Source organism: Anopheles cruzii, chromosome 3 (genome assembly GCF_943734635.1).
Source record: "Anopheles cruzii chromosome 3, idAnoCruzAS_RS32_06, whole genome shotgun sequence".
In the NCBI taxonomy this organism is placed as follows: Eukaryota; Metazoa; Arthropoda; class Insecta; order Diptera; family Culicidae; genus Anopheles; species Anopheles cruzii.
In genome coordinates this window covers 40,347,751-40,368,313 of record NC_069145.1, presented here as the reverse complement: position 1 = coordinate 40,368,313, position 20,563 = coordinate 40,347,751, and the positions used below count along the sequence as shown (strand labels likewise).

The 20,563-nt window shown below is 46.3% G+C and overlaps 1 protein-coding gene across 1 annotated transcript in view; it reads left to right on the top strand.

The window, feature by feature from the left end:
• LOC128270397 (uncharacterized) overlaps positions 1-20,055 on the top strand; it is a 123,159-nt gene extending 103,104 nt beyond the window's left edge. The window contains exon 7 of the mRNA XM_053007796.1: positions 19,925-20,055. Coding sequence (XP_052863756.1) covers positions 19,925-20,055 — 131 coding nt within the window. The remainder of the gene's footprint in view (positions 1-19,924) is intronic.
• Positions 20,056-20,563: the final 508 nt, after the last annotated feature.

Here is a 20,563-nt window from a genome sequence, read left to right as displayed (position 1 = left end):
CTATCGTCCAAACCTAATGATTCTAACAGAGCTATATTATCGTAGGGAACTTCTTGTCTCTGCAGGAATTCGAAAGGATCCCCGTTAGTTGCGTCGGTTTTAGGATGCATAGTTAGCGGACTATTTTCCTATAATCCGCTTTCCCTTTCCTTATCAAGTGTCCCTTTGGGCACCTCATTTCGGGTCGTGCATTTTTCTGTTATCTTTCTGAATTCATCCAGGTTTCGATTGTCGGATAGCTGGTCGAACTTAGAACTTATATCCATACCGATCCTTTTTATTGGCCCCTGTATTCCGCATCGCAAAGAGCATTGTAGCAGCAAGCAACGAGTAAACATCGGAAGTGTTAGTGTAAATTAGAAAACAACCTTAAATATACTCGATTGGTTAAACAGTAATTGATAAATAGGAAAGTAGGCAGATAGGTCCGTTAAGGCTAAAAGATATTTGCAGATCCCCAGTTTTCGGAGCGTGAGCCTAACTACAAATTTATTTTTATCGATTTTCCCTGACTTTTTAAAGGTTTGTGGTAACCTTCTTTTTTATCGGATCGTTTGTTTTAGGTTTTAATGGCCAAACTTTGAGAGGGATTACGATTAGCGTTGATGATAAGCGATGAAATTAGTTCAATGGGGCTGAACAGCGAAATTGAATAATTTTATACTACTGTATTATTACATTTTTTAGCTAGTAGAAGCTTTCCTTTTCCAGAAATGTTGGTGAACTCAGCGATACATTTTTAATGTGTGGTGTGATTTGCTTGGAAGTTCCTCAAACAACTAGTCGAAATCAAATTAATAAAATATAACATCTAAACCGTAGGCTTAAACTACTTCCGGGATCGCTTCCGGATGTATAGAGAATGTCACCACGTCATCCCTAAAGCGTCGGTAGATAAAGCGGATTAAAAATGTGCTATCCTTTACCACATGAAGCAGTTTACAATAAGCCCCTTCATTCCGTCAGCTTAACCAGCGCTAAGCGGTTAAGCTTAAATCGATCCAATTTATTCATCAATTCTCGCCCTCGTCCGGCACAATGATGAATTATCTCATTACACACTCAACCTAAGCTTCGCTTAAGCTGGACGTGTAAACTGCAACCATCGCCCAGCTCGCCGGATTGAGTGAATCAATCTAACCGAGCCAACCGATCTCTCGCCCGAGATGCTGGGCCCGAGAAATGGAAATCGTAAGGACTCCCACCACCCACCAGCCACGGCGACGATGATGACGATGATGATCGGTCCTGTCACACTTTGTGGCCAAGCTGTCCCCTCCTGTTTGGGTGCCTCACGTGGGTTGCGGAAGCATTGCTCCAGCACCTCCGTTGCGCCGACTTCCGGTCTCAGATGGTTCCAGCCACAACATTATAACCACACGCCGAAGCATCGGCACCAGCTCGGCCGAGGGCCGAGGGTTGGCGAAAAAGTTTATTTATTGCAAAACTTCCACTGGACCGTGTCGTTCGCTTGAAAATATGCTCACCGTTCGGTTAGGTTCTGTGACTACCATTTAGGCCGTTGGCACCACGGGTCCCCGGTACTGCTCCGCACCGTATCGCACTCCATCGAAAGAGTACACTTCCGGGAGGCATCTTCGAAAACGGCGCCATGTCCGGTGGTGTCCTTTTCCCGGCTGCCTTTTTTAGACTTTTTTCGATTTTTCCATTCCGTTGGCCACTCTCAGTCGTTAGCTGTCTCTCTCTATCGCTCAAACTCTTTCTATCTCGCTCGCCCTGCGGAGATGGTGGTCTGTGTTTTCACAGTTTGTCATGCTTTACAGCTTTCCACTGCTGATAAACTATCTGTATTTGCGAGTGGAGAGCTTTCCGGCACTCCGGAGTTGGGACTTTGCAGCAGTGCACGCCAACATGCCTTTCGGTGCCGGGGATGTAAAAGTTCACCTGCGCTAAGCCGTCTGTAATAACAACTTCACCGGTCAGGCCCGGGTCTGCTGGACGTCCTGTCTCTCGCAGCGTGGACTTTTCTGTTCGCCCGCCAGAGGGCCAGCCACTGAGTGTGGGATGCTTTTACACTACTTTTGCCTCCGGCACAGTCTCTCGGACCGGGTGAACCTTGCTCGACTGGCACACCCAAGCACTCCCCGGAGGCAGAGACATGAAATTTCCATCACCACACTGTCGAAACCCATCTCACCCGGGCTGGATGGTCAAACAGAAATAATAAAAAAAAACCGTTCCCTTGCAGCGGGGCCAAAGAAAGGATATAATGATGACATTAAATGGTGGCCCACCGAGGATCCCGAGTGAAGGAAGATACCCGAAAATAAATAGACAAAACAACCGACCGAAAGCGGCCGGCTTCCAGCAAATAGCGACCCAAAAGCCCAACCTACCTCGTCACCAAACACCCCTCCGCCATAACAGTCGAAACCCACAACAAGTTGAAGAACAAACCCGAAAAAAATCATGAGATCAAGCATTAGGACACTTTAAGCGGAAATAAAACATAGCGCAGGGACCGAACCGAAAAATGAGAGCAAAGAAAATCCTTCTCCATACCGGTGTCTTTAGCATTTCGGTCCTCGTCTTTGGTCCTTCGGGTCCGTCGAAACTCCTGTGTCCGGACACGGTCAGTGGCTCATTTGAACGGCGCCCTCCGGCCAAGCGTTCGGCTCTCATTACATCTATATCCCGGCGTCCCCAGGCTGCGTTGTACTCCGGGGTCGACTCTGGTGCCCTCAATCCCTCGAGACCACCGGCGCTAGGACCCGCCCGAGGTGGGTTGGCTTTTAACAACTCGAATGCGACTGTACGTGCGACCGTTTCCAGGGCTTATGCGTCTTCGGACTCCCCCGGGTTGAGCCGACTATCAACCGTAGACCCCGCCGGGTTGCGGTAGCTGAAGAGATAAATTTCAACTGTTTAGAACAAATATAAATAAAGTGAACCTGAGTGATCTACGATTATGCGGGGTTAGTGATTCCGAGACATTTAATTTAAGTCTCGAAAATCATACCATGCCCCGTTTTGTGGAAGTTTATCATCACTGTCATTAAAAGCTCCGCCATTCTCGCTCGCTCGAAGTTTTTCGAAAGCTCGCTTAATTTGAACATTTTATATGTTGTCAATGGTACAACAATTGATGTTTTTGCTTGCCCAGACGCGAATATCAAGGTATCCGGTTCAACATCACTGCCAGAGTTGGGCCAGTCAATGATGGCTCCTTACTTCTGTCGAAAATATTCTTCATTGCATTCGTGTTTTTATGTTGAATGTCGTTGAAAAAAGGTTCTTAAGAAGAGTTTTTTGCAAAATGCGGCGCAGCCTTAAAAATATTGTTTAATGAATAAATGTTATAAACACGCCCCAGTCTGTTCCTGTAAGAAAAAACAGAGAAAGCATAGAAAAGCATATCATGCTGTTAATTATTAAATACTGCGTTGGATAATGCATTTGAACATTGTGTAGGGTATTTGGCTAAACAATGCGTCTTAGTGGTGTGAAAACAAACAATAAGCAAAACAATATCTATTTTCAGTTGAATGAACATACAAATCGCTCGTTTTTAAGTTTATATTGCTTTCCCTGGGCAAGTTGAACCATCGATACGGTAGCTAAACTTGAGCAGAGAGCAAGAAACTGAAGTTCCACGACAGATGGGCTCTCTCTTCCGGAAGTCTGGACACACCTAGTTCTACAAGAACACTATTATTTAAAAATGGGCTCTCTGTGTGCGGCGTGAGAGAGAGAGAATGAAAATAACGCGCACAGTCCAGTAGGTGCGCTACCGACGGGACAGGACCACGCCACGATAAACGGCTGTCAAAAGTTGGCAAGATCTGAATTAAGAATGAAGATTAGATGCAAATAAATGGTCCAAAGAATGGCGCATTATTACCATGCTTACCCCCGTTGGCCGGCCATGTCGGCCGGACAACGTAGGATGGCCCTCTTCTTGGACACGCTGGTAAACACGTTGTTGCTACCAGATTTGACTTCTGGAAACAGATCCCACAAATGAGAACGACTCTTAGGCCGTGCTTCAAGCGACAGCAGGTTAAAAGGGGTCAGCATCGTGGTTGTTGATCTCATAATGCGCTGTGCTTAAACTCGTGGCGGCCGTCTTTCAAACGTCAAGACATTTGCATCCGAAGGAGCAACCAGAAGAAGCTGGTTGTTTATCGAGATAAGTTTCTTTTCTTCTGTCACATTACCCCATTAAACACGGCACGGCGTGGGTTTTGCCGCTATGGATTTGAGCATCCGGACGATTCGGGGTTCTTCCATCGCTGCTCTACCATCTGGCCTTGTGACTTCTCGACAGGTGGACACCATTCCGGGTGCTGTCCCACGCTAAGCCACGCGGTTCTATGGCATCCCACTGTCGCCGACCAGTCGGAAGCCTTTAATTAAAACCGGAAACGAAGCAAAATAAGGAACCACTCGAAACAAATTAAACTGGCCGCCGGCCCATGAGACAGGCTCGGCATCGGGGTCACCGTCGGTTGACAGCTAATTTTAGCCTTCGGAACAAGGAAAACCGAGGTCGGTTACAGGAAGCGACACTGGAGGTGAGTGTTCAGTGCAGGCCGCGTTACGGTCACCGTTGGTTTCGAGGAAAGCCCACCCTCCTCGCTGGAGGGTGGCGGTCAGTTGGTCAGATCGACGAAGGCGGACAGAAGCAAACAACGGATTCCGATCCAACCCGGAAACGGGCCCATTAGTGCGGGAACCTCTTTTTGTTTATTTCTCTCCGATTTCCATCCGCCCTGGAGCACATCCGCACGGTTCCCCTAGCAGGTGGCAACCTCTAAGTGATGTCGAAGAGATATTTCCCCCGAAACGGCCACGCTGCCAGCAACAGAGTCCACCCCGGGACAGAACGAATCACTGCGTGGCGTTGAACCGGAAACCAATCGAACGGATGGTGCGCCGAGACCGAGAGTTCGGGTGTGTGCGAAAGACTCGTTTCAAAGGACTCGCTCCGGTCAAATCGAGCATGACACACTGGCGGCGGTGGCGACGCCACTGGCGGTACTCAACCGAATGGACGGTCGGCGGGAGATTTGTTGCTGATTTGTTACACCCCGGGGGGTTCAAAGAGCGCCAACGGGGGTCAGACTGAAAAAAAGAAAACCAGCATGTGCTGGGTGCGCCAAGCTGGGCAGGGTCCATCCCAAGAACTGGCAGCACGCGGTGGGTGGTGGGCGGTGATTCGGTGTAAAGAAAAATTGATTGTATCGTGCTGGCAACAGAGAAGAGGAAGGAGAAGTGTACAAATTGTGCCAGCGCAAACCGGCCTCATCCAGGATGCAAAGGTCCACGTCGGAGTGTGTAGGAAGTCAATTGAGCTGAAAGCCATGGATACTGGGAACGTATTTGATGGCTGATGGGAATGTCAGGAGCATAATGCACAACCCGCCGCGGGACAGGGTTAGTAGGTTAATGGGTTTCCACTCACGCATGTAGGGCTTGAACGTACAGACCAACTCCTAGGACATTTTATCGTGACCGTCAACCGTTCTTGTTACGGTTCCAATTATTTCGAGATTTCGCAGAACTTGTCAATAACATCAATATTTATGTCGTTTAGTGTGCATCGAACATTCAACTTGTCACTCTTTAAATTGTAACGCACAGTACTCAGAGGCTGATATTGAATTGCTTTAGTATGGTATGGTTATCAACCAGCGATATTATCCATATTACAACTCCAGATTTGGTGACTTTAAAGAAAAAAGGAAATTTGTTTTTCACCATTGCAGGTCAGTGTACTACATTCATATTGACTTAAATCTCTTCTTCTTTTCCGGCTACAAACCCCGAGCGGTCTTGGCCTGCATCATGGACTCCCTCAACCGTTCGCGGTCGAGCGCTTTCGTCCACCACATATCGAGCACTGCCGCTCAGCCGTCCCTGTCTACGCAATCCCGCCATCTCAAGCGGGACGGCCTAAGGAATCGTTGGAATCTTTATAAACGTTTTGTAAAATCGAAGTTTGGCATGGTTTACGATTTTTTAATTATGAATCTTTGATTTCTACAAGTCTCTTCTTCAATGAACCTTTCAAATACAATTACATACAATACAATTCAAATATTGACCAAACAACACATCATCTTTTTACATTAAACATTAATTCTATACACACACAGTGTTGTAATAAATATTTGGCTGCTTGTGATTTATCGTAATTAATTGAGTGGATAATTTCGTTCTCGCGCATGAACTCATCAAACGGTTAGGGTGAACCGACACAACCGGCAACGGTTCCATTTGGTCAAAACACAAAGTGAACTCACCTTTACGCAGCGTGCCATGCTGCACTTCATGATCCACAAAGTTCTGCCATCAACACCGATCCGCTCGGTCACTTCCAGTGCGCCGGATCGAACCGATACCGGCGACACCGAATGCTCACACAACGCCACACCCTAGTTCTTCATTAAAATCAACTACGGGCCACTTTGGGACACTTTATGCTGCTGTTCCGCTTTATGCGGTTACACTGCGCGCGAACAAGAAAAAGTTGTACCCTGCCGCACAAAGGGCCAACCGCGTCGCGGAGTGTGGTCAAAAAAGTTTTTCTATTGTGGTGTTTTTTTTTTTTTGGACAGCGACAGCTATCCTGTTGTACCCTGTTCATGGACGGAGACTATCGTGACATTTGTTTTGCACTCATCCACGGGCCGCGAAGCAACATAGGGTTACCCCAGGACTTCGTCCCGTTGGGCGTCCTAATGAAAGCCGAAAAACGAAGGCAAAAGTTAACTGTCCATTGGCCCAGAATCAAACGAAAAACAAAAAAATCTCTGCAGACTGTCACCACCTTTGCTTTGTCACTTCTTCGCGGCGCAATGGACGGACGGGAAAAAGAAAGCCGAAAAAATGACACAAAACCAACCCTAGAACCCCGGGCAAGGAGAAAGCGACAGCGCGCGCCGTCGCGGACCGGAAGCCCAAGAAGCAAAGTTCGCTAAAATTAATTTAAAGTTCAAATAGCTTACGTGCCGAAAGTTTGGATGCGCGATATAAATTTGATTAGGTCGCCCAGCGCTCGCCGTGCAACAGCCGAGAGTGCCGACTCAGCCACCCGGCCACAGTCAGCCAGATAAGTGCCGAAGCCAGCGCCGTGGCCGTGTGTTTGTTTGTTTTGTTTTGTTTTTTTTCTATTTGGCCGGGAGTATATTTTTTGTGTATGCTAGTTTTCCCACAATATTATTTTCGCTAGCCAGGGCTACGGTGGCTGCGACTTCCTGCGACCCAGCCGCGTGTGAAACTGAGATCCCGAGACACACGAAACCCCGATTGACATTTGCGGGTGCGGGTAGATTGTTTTTTAGTCACCCACAGCCCTCGAGTGGGGCTCGAGTTTTCTTTTTTTTTGGTAAAGAAGAAGCCACCGGCAGCGCAAAAACAACCATCCGAACAAACATAAAAACATAAAAACCTGCTGTCGATTCCGGCAAAGAATTCGTGGCAAAGCACGACCTCGTTATGTGGGCCCTCGTCATGTGAAAGTGCCTTCCGGCGGTATGTGCTGTTGGGCCAGCACCTATCCTAGCACGTATGGCTGGGTGTGTGTGCGGTTGTGCCTCTCCAACGAAGGGACAAATTTTGGACAAAAGTTTCAAAATGTGACCCATCCGCCGCCGATCGGGAAGTTTTCAAATGGCGTATTTGTTTTTCCGGCGGGGTTGGCCAAAAAGTTTGGTCCGTTCCACTGGGGCACCGCCGGCCGAAAGTCAAACGGTTTGTTGACTTTTAATATTCCGAAAATGCGTCGAAAATGACCGTTTGTTCGTGTGTCCGATGTGGTCCGCTCCGCGTAGCGTGTAATCCGATGCGAACGTGCCGCACTCGGCCGAATTGGACATTAATGGTGCCGGAATGATCTCGGTTCTTTGAAGAGCGGAACTTTACGCGTGACGGTGCGAGCGGGGAGATAAGTCGTGATTTTCACACCACGATTGGAAACTTGGTTGTTTGTGTTGCTACTGTCGGCTACTAGGTTTTGCCGCTTAAATTAATATTCATTCTTTCAGCTTTGCCGTGTGTCTTCGGTTGCGCCATGTGAAAGTTGTTTCCGATTTGTTGATTCTTCTTTCCAGTTCAGCGATCGCCGAATTCATGAGATTAAAAGCACTTCCAATTCGGGATTACACAGCTATGCTAATTTCCCTTTCTTTTTATTAAATTTCATTCATTTATGTGATAGTTAAGTGAAGTTATGCCGAAAACAAACCAATTTGTTTCATTCAATTGTATTTTCCAAGCTGTTAAATTTAATTTACCTACTTATTTGAAAACCGATGGAAAAACGGTACCAATAGATGTCTCTGAATATATTAAACCATTCTATATAGTAACTTTCGGAAACTGTTGCATTGTTGTGATTGGTAATTTGTATCGTACCGTCGAAACGATGTCTGCCGCCAAGAACATAGAAAGATTCCAAGCGTGGCTCCGTGCTAATCATGACGTGTGACATCACCAATAGCAATAACAAGCGTTCGCAAGCAACCGTATTGGAGACTCGTCCTTCGACGGTGGTACAAATTAACCAAGAGGTAGCTGCAACTCGATGCCTCGCGATACGACTCACGTTGCCTCGGTGGCAGCGGATACGATCTGGCGTGCTCAGCTAATTCTGCTTCATAGATAGGGCCCCTGGCACTCCCCCCCCCCCCTCCACCCGCGTGTCTGCCATTTCCCATTTAACGCTCGATCGACTAACGAACTAACGTCGCATCGACTAACGGCCCGGTATCTTATGTCTCCCTGTTCTGTTCTAAATGGATAAGATCGCCCGAAAGAATGGGCGAATGGGGAAAGCAAAAAATCCCACTCTGCACGCTGCGAATGGCCGGGGCAAACATAACAAACAAGCAGGACAAGCTGCTAAGAATATCACCACCACCACGCTACACGGGTTCCTGGGAGTCCGTGCCGCAAGAGGCACAAACCGCGCGAGTAAGCCAAGAGCCTGGTAGCGCAGGAGCAAAACAACAACAGCAGCAGCCACTACTCGCAACCGTAGACCGGCTGCCACCAAGGCCAGACCTGCATTCCGTTCAAACAATCTCGACAAACACACACCGAGCCCCGGCACCCGGCGCTCCACGAGAGCCACGAGGTCCTTGTATGTTCAACCAATAACGCCCTCTGTCCCTCCCAATCCTCCGACTCAGACTTCTTTCCTGCGGTTTGTCCTAGAAAACTTTTCTTCGGAGCTGAACTCTCACTCCCTGGCGCTCTCGGGGTCTTCCGAGAGTTGCCCGCCGGTTGGCCAACCATTCCCTGCACCATTTGTTTGCACTCCTCTATGGGTGTACGTGTGTGCATGTTTGTGTGTGGACACGTCCGTGTGCGTGTACTCTTCTCATGTCGGGGGATGGCAAAAACTTATATTGGATACGATTGCACCCAACACACACCGATGTTCCAGGAGCCCGGCAACTGATCCGCAGGCCCGGTGGGTGTAAAACAATAGGGTAGGATCCATTTCGTCCTCGTGATTGTCGTGATCTGAATCACATACGACTTGCGAAGTGGAATAATGCGAGCACGTGATTGTCGGCGAGCAACAAAAAAAAAGGCCACAACCACTCCAAAGGTCTCCAAAGGGGATAAAGGATCTGCCGCACGTCTCGCTCACTAGTATCTAAACAAAAACGAGCACACCGACACACACACACTCGTACGTAAGAAACGTGTCTGTACATGGCCGTCGTAGGTCTAGGGCACCAACAATGATTCGCCCCTGAGCCAATGCGGGTGAGCGAGCGAGATCCATTTGGGCCGCGCATCTTGCCGAGCAGTTTTGTGGCATTGTTTTAGTCCCTTCTTCTTCGATCAATTTTTCTATACTTTTTTCTGAACCCTTTTTCCGAGGCTACTTCATATGCATGAGCAGCACACGACGCACGCACACACACACACATCCATGTTATGGATATTATTTGTAAAACTTATCCGATGGCTTGGAGAAAAAATCGTCGTCCTACGACCGACTTTTGGACGATGTGTCAGAGCGAGCGACGATGGCCAGAGCGAGCAAAGAACAATCGTTTGCACACCAACTGTGTCCAAGTGTGTGACAACTGATTGGCTAAGGATGCGACAAAAACGACAAATTTATATACAAACATTCGGATATACATTATTTGCCATTACATTTGGCTTGGGTTGGGCTGTTGAAACGAAGTCGTGAACTGTAAATGAGGTTCGTATAAGTGGAAGATGAAATACGTGAACGTATTATTGTATATAGGGAAGTTACAAAATGATAATAATAACGGAAAATTGTTCCCATATTCATTCAAATAGGATTCTTTCGAAAATTAAATTCTTCAAATCTGATTTCGGCCATCTCTCGGAAAAGGCCATAAACAATACCACAGAAATAAAAGAACGAATAATAGCAAATAGTTCATAGAAAAGAATTGTATTTAATATTTACCTTTATAAACGTTAGTGTGCGGTATTTTGTCAGATGATTTTGAGAATATGAGCTTTCATATTTGAGATATCGTTTATGTCCACTAACGACATATTGTAAGAATTTTCGTTTTAATTTCTATCACTATTTCCAATTTGATACATAGCTCACAACCGAACACCACAATACACAAATATGCGCATGAAAATAGATGATTCATTGCACGTTAAAGCAATTTTTAGTGATACGAAGCCTGAGTGTGACTGAAGCACCATGCGTCTCCATCGTGCGTAATATTGATTTTGTTTTCGAAAATCAATAACGTTCAATAGGCCCAGTCTACGGTTTCTTTCCACTTATAATGTCACATGATTATTCTCTTTCTCACACATTGAATATGCTGCAAAGCTTCGAGGTACCATTTCATAACGCATTACCATAGAGACTTCCTTTCGATTGCATCACCACGTGGATCTTTTTCCTTATAACATAATGTGAGGGATACCTAAAAAATGAACACTCTCTAAAGCTTGCTGAACTGCTGAAATGATTCGAGCAGAAGGGCTACGTGCGCTGGTAAACTGTGGTAATGATTGCTGGTAGAGAATCTTCCCAAGAGAACTATTCCGAAGATGGCGGCAGTGTTATTACGACTTGCGGCGTGAGATGAACCCGAACATCGGCGGTATTTCCATTATTCATAGTTTGCACATCACAAGTGTGTGGCCACTTTGCGAGCAATCAAAAAACCACAGTGCTTTCCCTTCTCTTCTTTCGGTGCTTAGAGCTACTTGCCCCGTATCTTGCTCTTTGGCCCCAAATGCCTTGGTCAAAGGAAATCGTTATGTGTTGCTTCGTACGAAAGCTTCGTATATATTTGGAAACTATTGACTAGTTTCTAGAAGTGAGCAGTTAACTCGACTTTCGCTTTTCCTATAGAAGATTTACATAACATTGACGTCTATGCTTCCTACACCAAGAAAAGTGGTACACTTTCAAAAAGCAGCCCCTCAAACGTCAAGTAAGCCAGCACTGCCACTCATGATAATAGTATCGATCTCGGAGCATTTAATTAATGCACCGGTAATGCTTCGATGTTGCTTCCGCTTTCCATGTGCGAGCTTTAACGCGAGTGCCCTTCACTCATTTGCCGGAACGCTTGTTCACACCCAAAATCGTTCGGCTTCCTCAAAATCCTTCGCCGGATGCCAAGGTGCACCAGCGGTGGCACCTGCATAGCACGGCTGATCCGGCCGGCCGGACGAAGGCTACTGAAGCGTGCTGAATAGGGCCGGGCGAGCTGGATGGGTGGTCGTTGGCCGGAAATTGCAACGCCTCCAATAAATAACCCTGTTACATGCCGGCACATGCCGTTGCGGTGTACAATTGCACCGGGTACCGGGCGGTTCGAGCCATAATCACACACTTACACCCCTCGGCCCCCGGCACGCTGTGCCCGGAATCTCTTCTCTAATGAATCCACTGACCCTCCGCCCACTCTGCATCCTTGACAACCGGAAGTGGCGCCGGGCGAGGGGCGAAATCGTGGGGCTGGATAGTTTTCATTCCAAACGACCTTCGATGGTTGCAATCCAGTGGATAGCCCTCATCACGGCTCCCCGCGTCGGGGTATGCGCATGTATTAGATTCTCTCTGTTGCGCTCTCTCGCTCTCTCTCTCTCTCTTTCTGCGCATTCACTATCTCACTCGGATCCGCATCCGTGCAAAAGCCGATTTAGACATAATTAGATCCATTCCGATGATGAGCAATAAATTGTACTTGTAAACTTTAATTAAATGAAGCTATTATCCACCACGCCGTCACGCTGTCGGCCACGTGAGCTCTACGATCATGGTGTGCGATGGTTGGTGCATGTGCCGCCCGTCACTGCAACGACTAGCAGCAATTTACTGCGGCCAGACTGCGGCGGGTTGATAATTCTCCAACATCTGCCGCCCCGTGAATTATTGGACTTTGCGCTCTGGTTTCTACACTAAAGCGATTCCGTTTTCTAAGAGACCCAAAACGTAACCAACGTACGTTACTCCGTTACTAGCCACCGGAGACAGACTACAGTACTTCATTGACTACTGTGAATTGTTATACTCCGAAATACACTTCCTCCTTTCATGAGCTAAAAATAGTTTCAATTCAATTCTCAATATTATGTGGAGAAAGAACAGAACTAGTTCAAAGGAAAATTAAAATAAAAGATAAGGAAAACATGAAGAATTTGCTCGACGTTAAGTGCTAAATTACGAATGCAATGAGCTAAAGAAGAAATTTTTCAAAGCGGAAAAAATGATGCAGATGAAAAATGCAATGAATTCTTCAATATTCTGTTTAAAATTTATAAACGATGGTAACTAACTTGTTGTTACAAGTCCTTTATTTTGAACCTCAGAAGGTCCCGCCGATAGTAACAGGTAACGCAGGTTGCTATGATCTAGCTGTGAGGCAGCAAAAAAACAGCTGAAGAGTAAATGAACCACACGTCGCAACTCCGTCGACAAGTTCCCAAAGTAGCTGCTACATCGTCGCTCGGCATCAGTAACTCTCTCGAGGCTTCGTAACATGGTGCGATATTATTTTAAATTAGCATATAAAATGTCACCGGAAGGATGCGTATAATGGCAACTTCACTTTCCCATTTGCGCAGATTATCTCACTTCCTCGCCAGTCGCATTTCATTAGTGCCCTTACGCTTCGCCCAGAGACTGCCGAAGAAGTCGCAGTGCGCGCAGGTGAGCCCATCGGCACCGGCGCACCGACATCGTCCTCAGCGGCGAATCGTGAGCGTGGTGTGAGTAATAGATTTAATTATCGTTAACACTTCTTCGCGCTTGGGCTCTGCGATCGGGCCACTTCCGGCGAAGGTGACCATAGCACTCACTTATCGCTGCCCGGTCCTTTGGGGGGGGCCGGCGAGATCCCGATGGGAACCGTTACTTATCGGCACCGGTACTCGAGCCTCGAACTTGAGAAACGCTCACCGGTGTAGTTGGTGCACTTGTTGCACTCCATGCTGTATGTGTGGGTGTGTTCGTTGTTTGTCTTCCCGGACGCGAACCTCCGCCAGCACTAAGGGCCGGCGATGCTCTTGTTAGTTATTGAAAATGAATTGGATTAACGCTCGGCTGAGCAGGATTATAAATCACTTCCGGTTTGTTGAACAGCGGAAAACACTCTACTTCACGCTCGAGTCCCACGACTGGCCGGTACGGGCCAGCCCACCCCAGCAGCGAGCAAATGGACGGAATGAGGGTGCTTTCGGCGAACCTGCCGGGAGCCAGAAATGCAAGCTGCAACAATCCGCTTGAACGGGCTGGAATCAAGAAGCGCAGGATTTACAACTTTTGTCTTACGGACAGCATCAACTCACAGCAACAGCAACAACAACAACGGCGGTCGAAAACGGACTGCAGGCAGCGGCACCAAACAACAACAGTGGTACCGGCGCTAGTTGTAGTTTTAATTAAATTTCAGTAATCGTTCTGCGGGTACGGATAAAGGTACCATTTATAGAGCCCAACGCTCTGGACCCGGCTTCGGAGTACGCCTTTGGGGCGAGCGTTTTCCATTCTCTCAGCCACGCTGGCCAGATTCAACTGCACTCAGAAGCGTAGCGTAAATCAAGTACTGCCTCAAGAGTCCGCAATTGCATCGAGAAGCGTACCGATCGAAAATGGGAGAATCTGCCGTTGCTCAAAGTATGCATCCAGGAAACGGAACAAAAACATGCTTGTAAAGAATCCAGAGAATCACAATTTGCCCACAGTCCTAGTGCCTTTCAATTCTTGAATCGTGCTGGCTGAGTATAGAGTGGATAAAAGTAAGGAAAAAGTACCTACAAAACTGTTTTTTGCACTACAACTTTTAGGGCCATCTACTCAACACTATAGGCTAAACACATCATATTCCAACATAAATGAATTATTAAATATCTTTAGTTGCAATCGTTGACATACGCACCTGTGTTCATGCACCAAGACAGACTTCGATTTTGCTGCCATTGATTTTCATTGATTAGGAAAGGACCCATTAACATACAATCAGACTTTCTTTAGGAATAGTTAATAAAGTGGTTCAATGACAATTCACTCTTATACGGCAACTTAAAGAAGTAAAGCTGTTTAAAATTAATCTAGAGGGACAGATAGTTAATTGAATAATGGTAAGTTTTTGCCATTCTTTACACATTCTATTGCTGTCACTGCACAACTTAAAAGCATGGTCAATGCCTGAGTCTACATTAATAGCAGGGCTGCATTCAACTGCAGATGTCACTGAAAAGATACACATTGCACTGTTTACCTACTTTATGCTGTAGCTAATACATAAGTATTTCTAAAAAATACCTCAAAAGTTCTACATCTCCAAGATGTCCAAATTATTTTTACTGTCTATCGTTACCGACCAACGATGTCGATTTACGTATAATGCTTGTGTTTAATGTTGCCATTAATTACTACCATCGAAATGTCGGAAAAAACTTGTCGTCGAACCGAAGGTTTCACAATATTCTGCTACCAAATATCTATTGCCTTTTAATTACCGATTGCGCACAGTAGCCATGTGAAGCACGAGAGCAGACCGGTCAGACAGCAGCCAACACGGCATCGGCCGCCCAATCTTGACTTCCGGAACCACTCGAACCATCTTGTCGGATAAGTATTCGTGTTGCTGATTGTGAAAAATGCTAACAAAAACGAACAAAACAGATTTGTTTGTTGCATTGTATTGGAGCGCTGCACGGACGCAGCGCACGGATTTGGACGGACCCAACAACGATCCTGTTAGAGGACGATGGAGGCGCCCGGTCGCTCGTAAGGGAATCGTGTGGCGCCAAAACCGGAACAAGACCTTTTCCTCTCCAAGAAACCAGAACGTGACAGTTGGCAACGGTGAACCGTTTCGCCTGCGGCGCTGGACGGCTCGCACAGCTGCCGTCTATGTGCCGCTGTTGGCGTGAATATCTTCGATGGGTGGCAACATCGGCCGTTGATTGATAGTGATCATTATGCTTTTTAATAGCGGATAGACGGGGAGATTTCCGGACCCGATGCGGTGGCCCTTTTTTCGAGGGTTCGTTCGTTTATTTTGCACGCTTCGTAGCGTTCGAAAGTTTCCTATTTTTTCTACCCGCTCAAGCCGCCATTGTTTCTCCGTCATTGCCGCCCGTCTGGAAGAGTCCAGTGGCCGTGCTTTCTTCTTTTTCGAGGTTGAGCTTTCTTTTTCAGTGTCTTTTTCGTGTGTTCGCCAAACGACCGCATAGGTTGGCTATCGTTCTTCCTTCCATTTTATGCAACCGGCCAAACTTTTGCCCATTTTCATTCCACTTTCGTGTGATGACGTTACCGCCACACGATGACGACAGTTGCCTCGCGAAAGTCGCACCATCGGCACCATCACCGAAACCAGGGTCTCCAGCATCTTGGTGTGGCAGCATAAAAACGCAGGCGACAACCACCCAGCTTTCCGAGGAATCGTGTGCCACCCCGGCGTAAAAAATAACGGTCAATTAAATTTAATTAAAGATGCTTTCGCCCCGGAAGATTAACTTGATTTTATGGGTTTAATATTAACTTAGGCACGGTGCGGGCAGGTTTTTCGGCAAGGATTTGCGCCATCGCATCGCATTTCGTCGGGGCGGCACTCTGGGCGGCACTCTGGGAGGCATTTTCGCACACTATCGGAAGGCATTCCGTTCCGCGGTCAAGTATCCCTTCGCATTAATAAGGGTAAATATCGCGTAACCCTCGGTGCGGCAATGGCGAACTCGAATCTTCCAAGCTGTAAATTCTCAATCGACGTCTCGCAGTATTTTCGCAGCCAAAGATGGAGAATTTATCGATCGTTGCTCGAGTGGCTTGCCTTTGAAGGCGAACGGTGTTGTGTCGGCAATATCGAATGGCAACCCGTTACATGGTGCTATTGGTCTGTCATTAGGCGCAGTTTAATTATATCGTTTTTCCTGCGAGCAGTACGCCTCTTCCCTGGGGGAAATGTTTTAGATGTACCATGAATTGTTTGCCAAGCTCGAACGTATTTGAGGGAAGTAGTTCACATTACAACGCTTAGCAGAACTTGAGTGGAAAAGAAGTGGAACAATACCCATTACAGTTGCACGAAAAGTACAATACTTAACGACAAAAAATTAAACTTTGGTTTGTTAAAATATAACGTTGTTAATTCATTCATTTAAAAATATGCTACATTTATTTCTAACCTACAGCACGGCGGTAGATACTTAGTTGATTTCTCTTTCAGCAAAAACAATAAAGTAAATAAGGTTGAAGATTGCAGAATTTTAAAATAAAAGCCAAAGATATTTTAATTATTTAAATGTAACTTTTTCATTACCTTCCAAAGGATTATATTTTAATTCAATAGTCAACTTTATTAATATATATTGTCAAACTTGCTAGAAGTCAGAAAATTAAAATAATATTTGAACTGAACTGTTGACTGATTGCCCTCGACAAGCTACATCAAGTGCAACCAAGTAGCGAAAAGATACAAACTGACGAGAATCTTTTAAATTTATAAATCCGACTACTTTCTTGGCGAATGCCGGATAAGTAAGTATTTCCTTGTCGGTGCTTAGTTGTATACACGGTCAATTTATTGACAACGAAAAGCTTCTGCAATATAAACTTTGTCATATTCCATTTATGTAGCAACAAACAACTTTTGACTTGCACTCTTATTTTACTTCACCCCAATAAATAAACAAACCTGCCGATTTCTAAAACAAAGCAACCCACAATTCGCAACATTGTCCCATGGTACCGATGTTTTGATCCCTTTTACTCTCTCCCTGTGTCACTTGCATCCTTCAGTGATCTCAGCTGTCCACACGTGTCCGAAGAGCTTGAAAAGAACTTACTCGGTGTATCCGTTCTATTTATGTGCCGTCTGATGGCCACCGAGAGCAAGCAACTAGCACGGATTACCAAGTTACCAGGGTTACGCCATTACAGTGTAACGTCCCTGGAAGATGTGTCAACTTTGGCAATAAAACCGCTGGAGCGCTGCCATGAAGTGTCAATTACGTGCATGTAAGCGGCATCTCAGCGTGAAGAATCGTCTCTGCTCTGCCAGACCGGAACCTCTTCTTCTGGGCTTGATTGTTAGGATGAGTGTGCCGTACACTCATTTAGTGGCCTGGTTTTGCCTGGCTCGAAACGCAACGAATCAAACCTCCGTCCGAAGTACACGATCGAATGAGGGAGTTATGGCACAGCCTCTTTAAGGTTCCTGCTGAGCGTACCTTTTATCGAGATGGAGTAGCTCGGGGCAAGGATTTGTGAAATCAGAAATCGTACCAGCTGCTGTGGTGCACGGCCCAGCACGACTCAGCTTTAGATTCTCCCCGAGTTCCCCGAAGCCGGCGGATCATTAGACCCGGCGAGGGCCATTTCTGAGCAAATTGAACGATGATGATGGCTCGCACATATTATTCGACGCTCGTACGACCCGGCAACCAGCGGGAAAGCACATACTCGGCGTTCCAACCCTCACCAGGCTGCCACCTTACCACAGAAATCTATTCACAGGCTCTGCGGTACAATAATTTCCAAGAACTGTGCCAGACAACTGTAGCGCACACCGAGCATTCGGTGCTCCGCCACCGGGCTGTGTTGTCGGAGTGGTGTAAATGGGCACCGAGAGCAAGTGCCCAAAGTTGGCATCGTTTAACAAGATTTGCCAAGTTTAGCATAAAATTATTGTACTAATCTGCCGGGATTTATGGCGATTTGTTGAACAGTCTCTAGCCGCCCGTGCCATCCGGAATAGCTCCGCTGGGAAGTGTCGGTTAGCCCGATGCGGTTCTTTGCGAGGCCACGCCGCAGCTGTCCCCCGGGCGAGCCTCCCAGGGACTTCCGGTGGGGAAATTGTATCATTCGTTCGGGTGATGCAGCGTGGTCGGGGCGGGTTCCTTTTTCTCGTTTCGTCCAGGAGCGGATAAAACTATTTGTAGGCGGCGGTGAACGCAAAATTTATTACCATCGGAATGCGGTAAATGTGGCCGAATGGGGGTCGGAATGGCAGCAAATTAGGGAGGCTGCCGAATTTTGGCCGTAGTCAGAGGAATAGGACCTTTTCTGCCGTCGCCCAAGCCGCACCGAAACCTCTCGCCGCCGTCACGCAGGATCTTGATGGCGAAGTAATTGAGATAACAAAGAGTCTTTGTGGGAGTCCTGATTTCGTGATATTTATCGCAGGACTCCGCAGGTGGAGGGAACTCGACTCTTTTTCTCTCCATCGTTAAACGCTTGCGTAGACAAATGCCTCCTAGCCAACGGTCTGGCGGAGCAGCATATTAAAACGGGGTTCTCTTGAGTAAACATTGCTTGAAATGTGAAAAATAACCATCAATCGGTGTTGTGTGTTCTAGTAATGTTTGTATTCTGTCAAGTTATTCGTTGAGTTTTCTAACAATTCACTGGACCCACAAGCGATCACTAATCCAATTAGTAGCGCGGTAGATTCAATGCTCCTTAAAATCCTTGCAATGTATGGAATCATTAAATGCTAGTTGAAGTGAAATAGAAGTGAAGCAAACAGCGGCTGCCCCTCCAGCGCCGCTGGAGCTAATCTAGTGAGGTGTAGTTGACATCTGACAGGGCTCCTTTAATTTCTGTTTTGTTATTATTTCGATTATACAACAGCTTACATTAAAAAAGAAATGAGAATCAGAAAATGTGTTATTTCCGACTTACTTAATAACTTTACCCAATGCAGTATCTAAATATTTGCAAAACTTTTACATGTTTTTCAATTGCCTTAATTGCAGTCACGTGGAAGTTACCTTTCCTGAGGCCGTTGTCATCATGGTAATGTTCTAACGTCAATCAAAATTGATGATTGAATTGATGAATTGACTTTTGGTCCTTCGAGGAAATGTAGACAAGATAAACCAAACCGAACAGAATATTTTATACAGAGCGTTATGGCTCTGTATTTACTAGTGAAACAACAGAACATTGTGTACTTCCTTCTTGTGATGACCCAAAGAAGGTGGAAACCCCAAAATCCATGTTCAATCAGTCAAGATTGAGTAATTCATACAAGCCTTACTCTAACACGTCGGGGTTTAAATGGGGTGTTTGGTGATGGTATTTTATTAGCATATTTTTTTGTTATATGGGATAAGCTGATAAAACTGATGGCTTATCTACTGATTTACTACTGAAACTACTGATTTTTTTTAACTGGGACGAAGTTTATTGTATAGGCTTCACGGCCCATTGCAGATTACTGCTTATTTTGCATTTTACACACTGCATTTTGTTTCTACTCGTAACTAATAATCGATGCTACTTATTTCGGCACAGATAGTCTCAAATTTTACCTTAAACATTCGGTTAAAGGGACCACAAACACATTAATGTATGTTTAAATAAATCGGGTCTATTGAGAGTTCCACTGAGTCGTACGCGTACTGGTTGTACGACAGGTAACCAGCCCATTCCTTGCCGGAGTATTAATGTGTACCACTTGTCCCATTGCAGTTACATCGCCGAATGGAGCCATCCGGACCGGAAGCAGTGAACACCACCACCGACTGTTGCTGCTTGCCCTGGCGCTGCTGACAACACTGTCCGTAATAAACCCATTCGGAATTGGTGCATTGCTGCGATAGCTCTCGCCGGTAGCAGCATCGTCCGAGTAAATCACCCAGCATAGTAGAGCATCTCTGTGGAGCACGTCCACCTCCGGGCTGGTCCGGCCTCGCGACTCATTCATCCCTCAGTAACGCGTGGCAAAACGGGTGGTAAATCTGACTGATCGCTCCTACACGGAACCGCTACAGCAAAGTGGTTATGGAACATCGTGAGAGCGAGAAACGCGAGAATAACCACGGTAGGGACCGGCCCAATGTTTGAAAAATAACAAAAACGCATGCGAAACCAACACGTAGGAGGAATTGGTTTAGAAAGTAAACAGATGAATAAATTAAGGCATGAAAAACAAACATAAGTGCGGCATGTTCGGACCCTAGTGGTTGTTGGCAAAGGTTGGCAAGAAATTAAAGGAAATCATGAAAACCCGTGCCGCGGACCCGCAGATGCGTTGCAGCTCGGCGAATAGAATCATTCCACTACATCGGTTACGAATAGTAAGTAATTAAAAAAGATTGAGAGAATGTA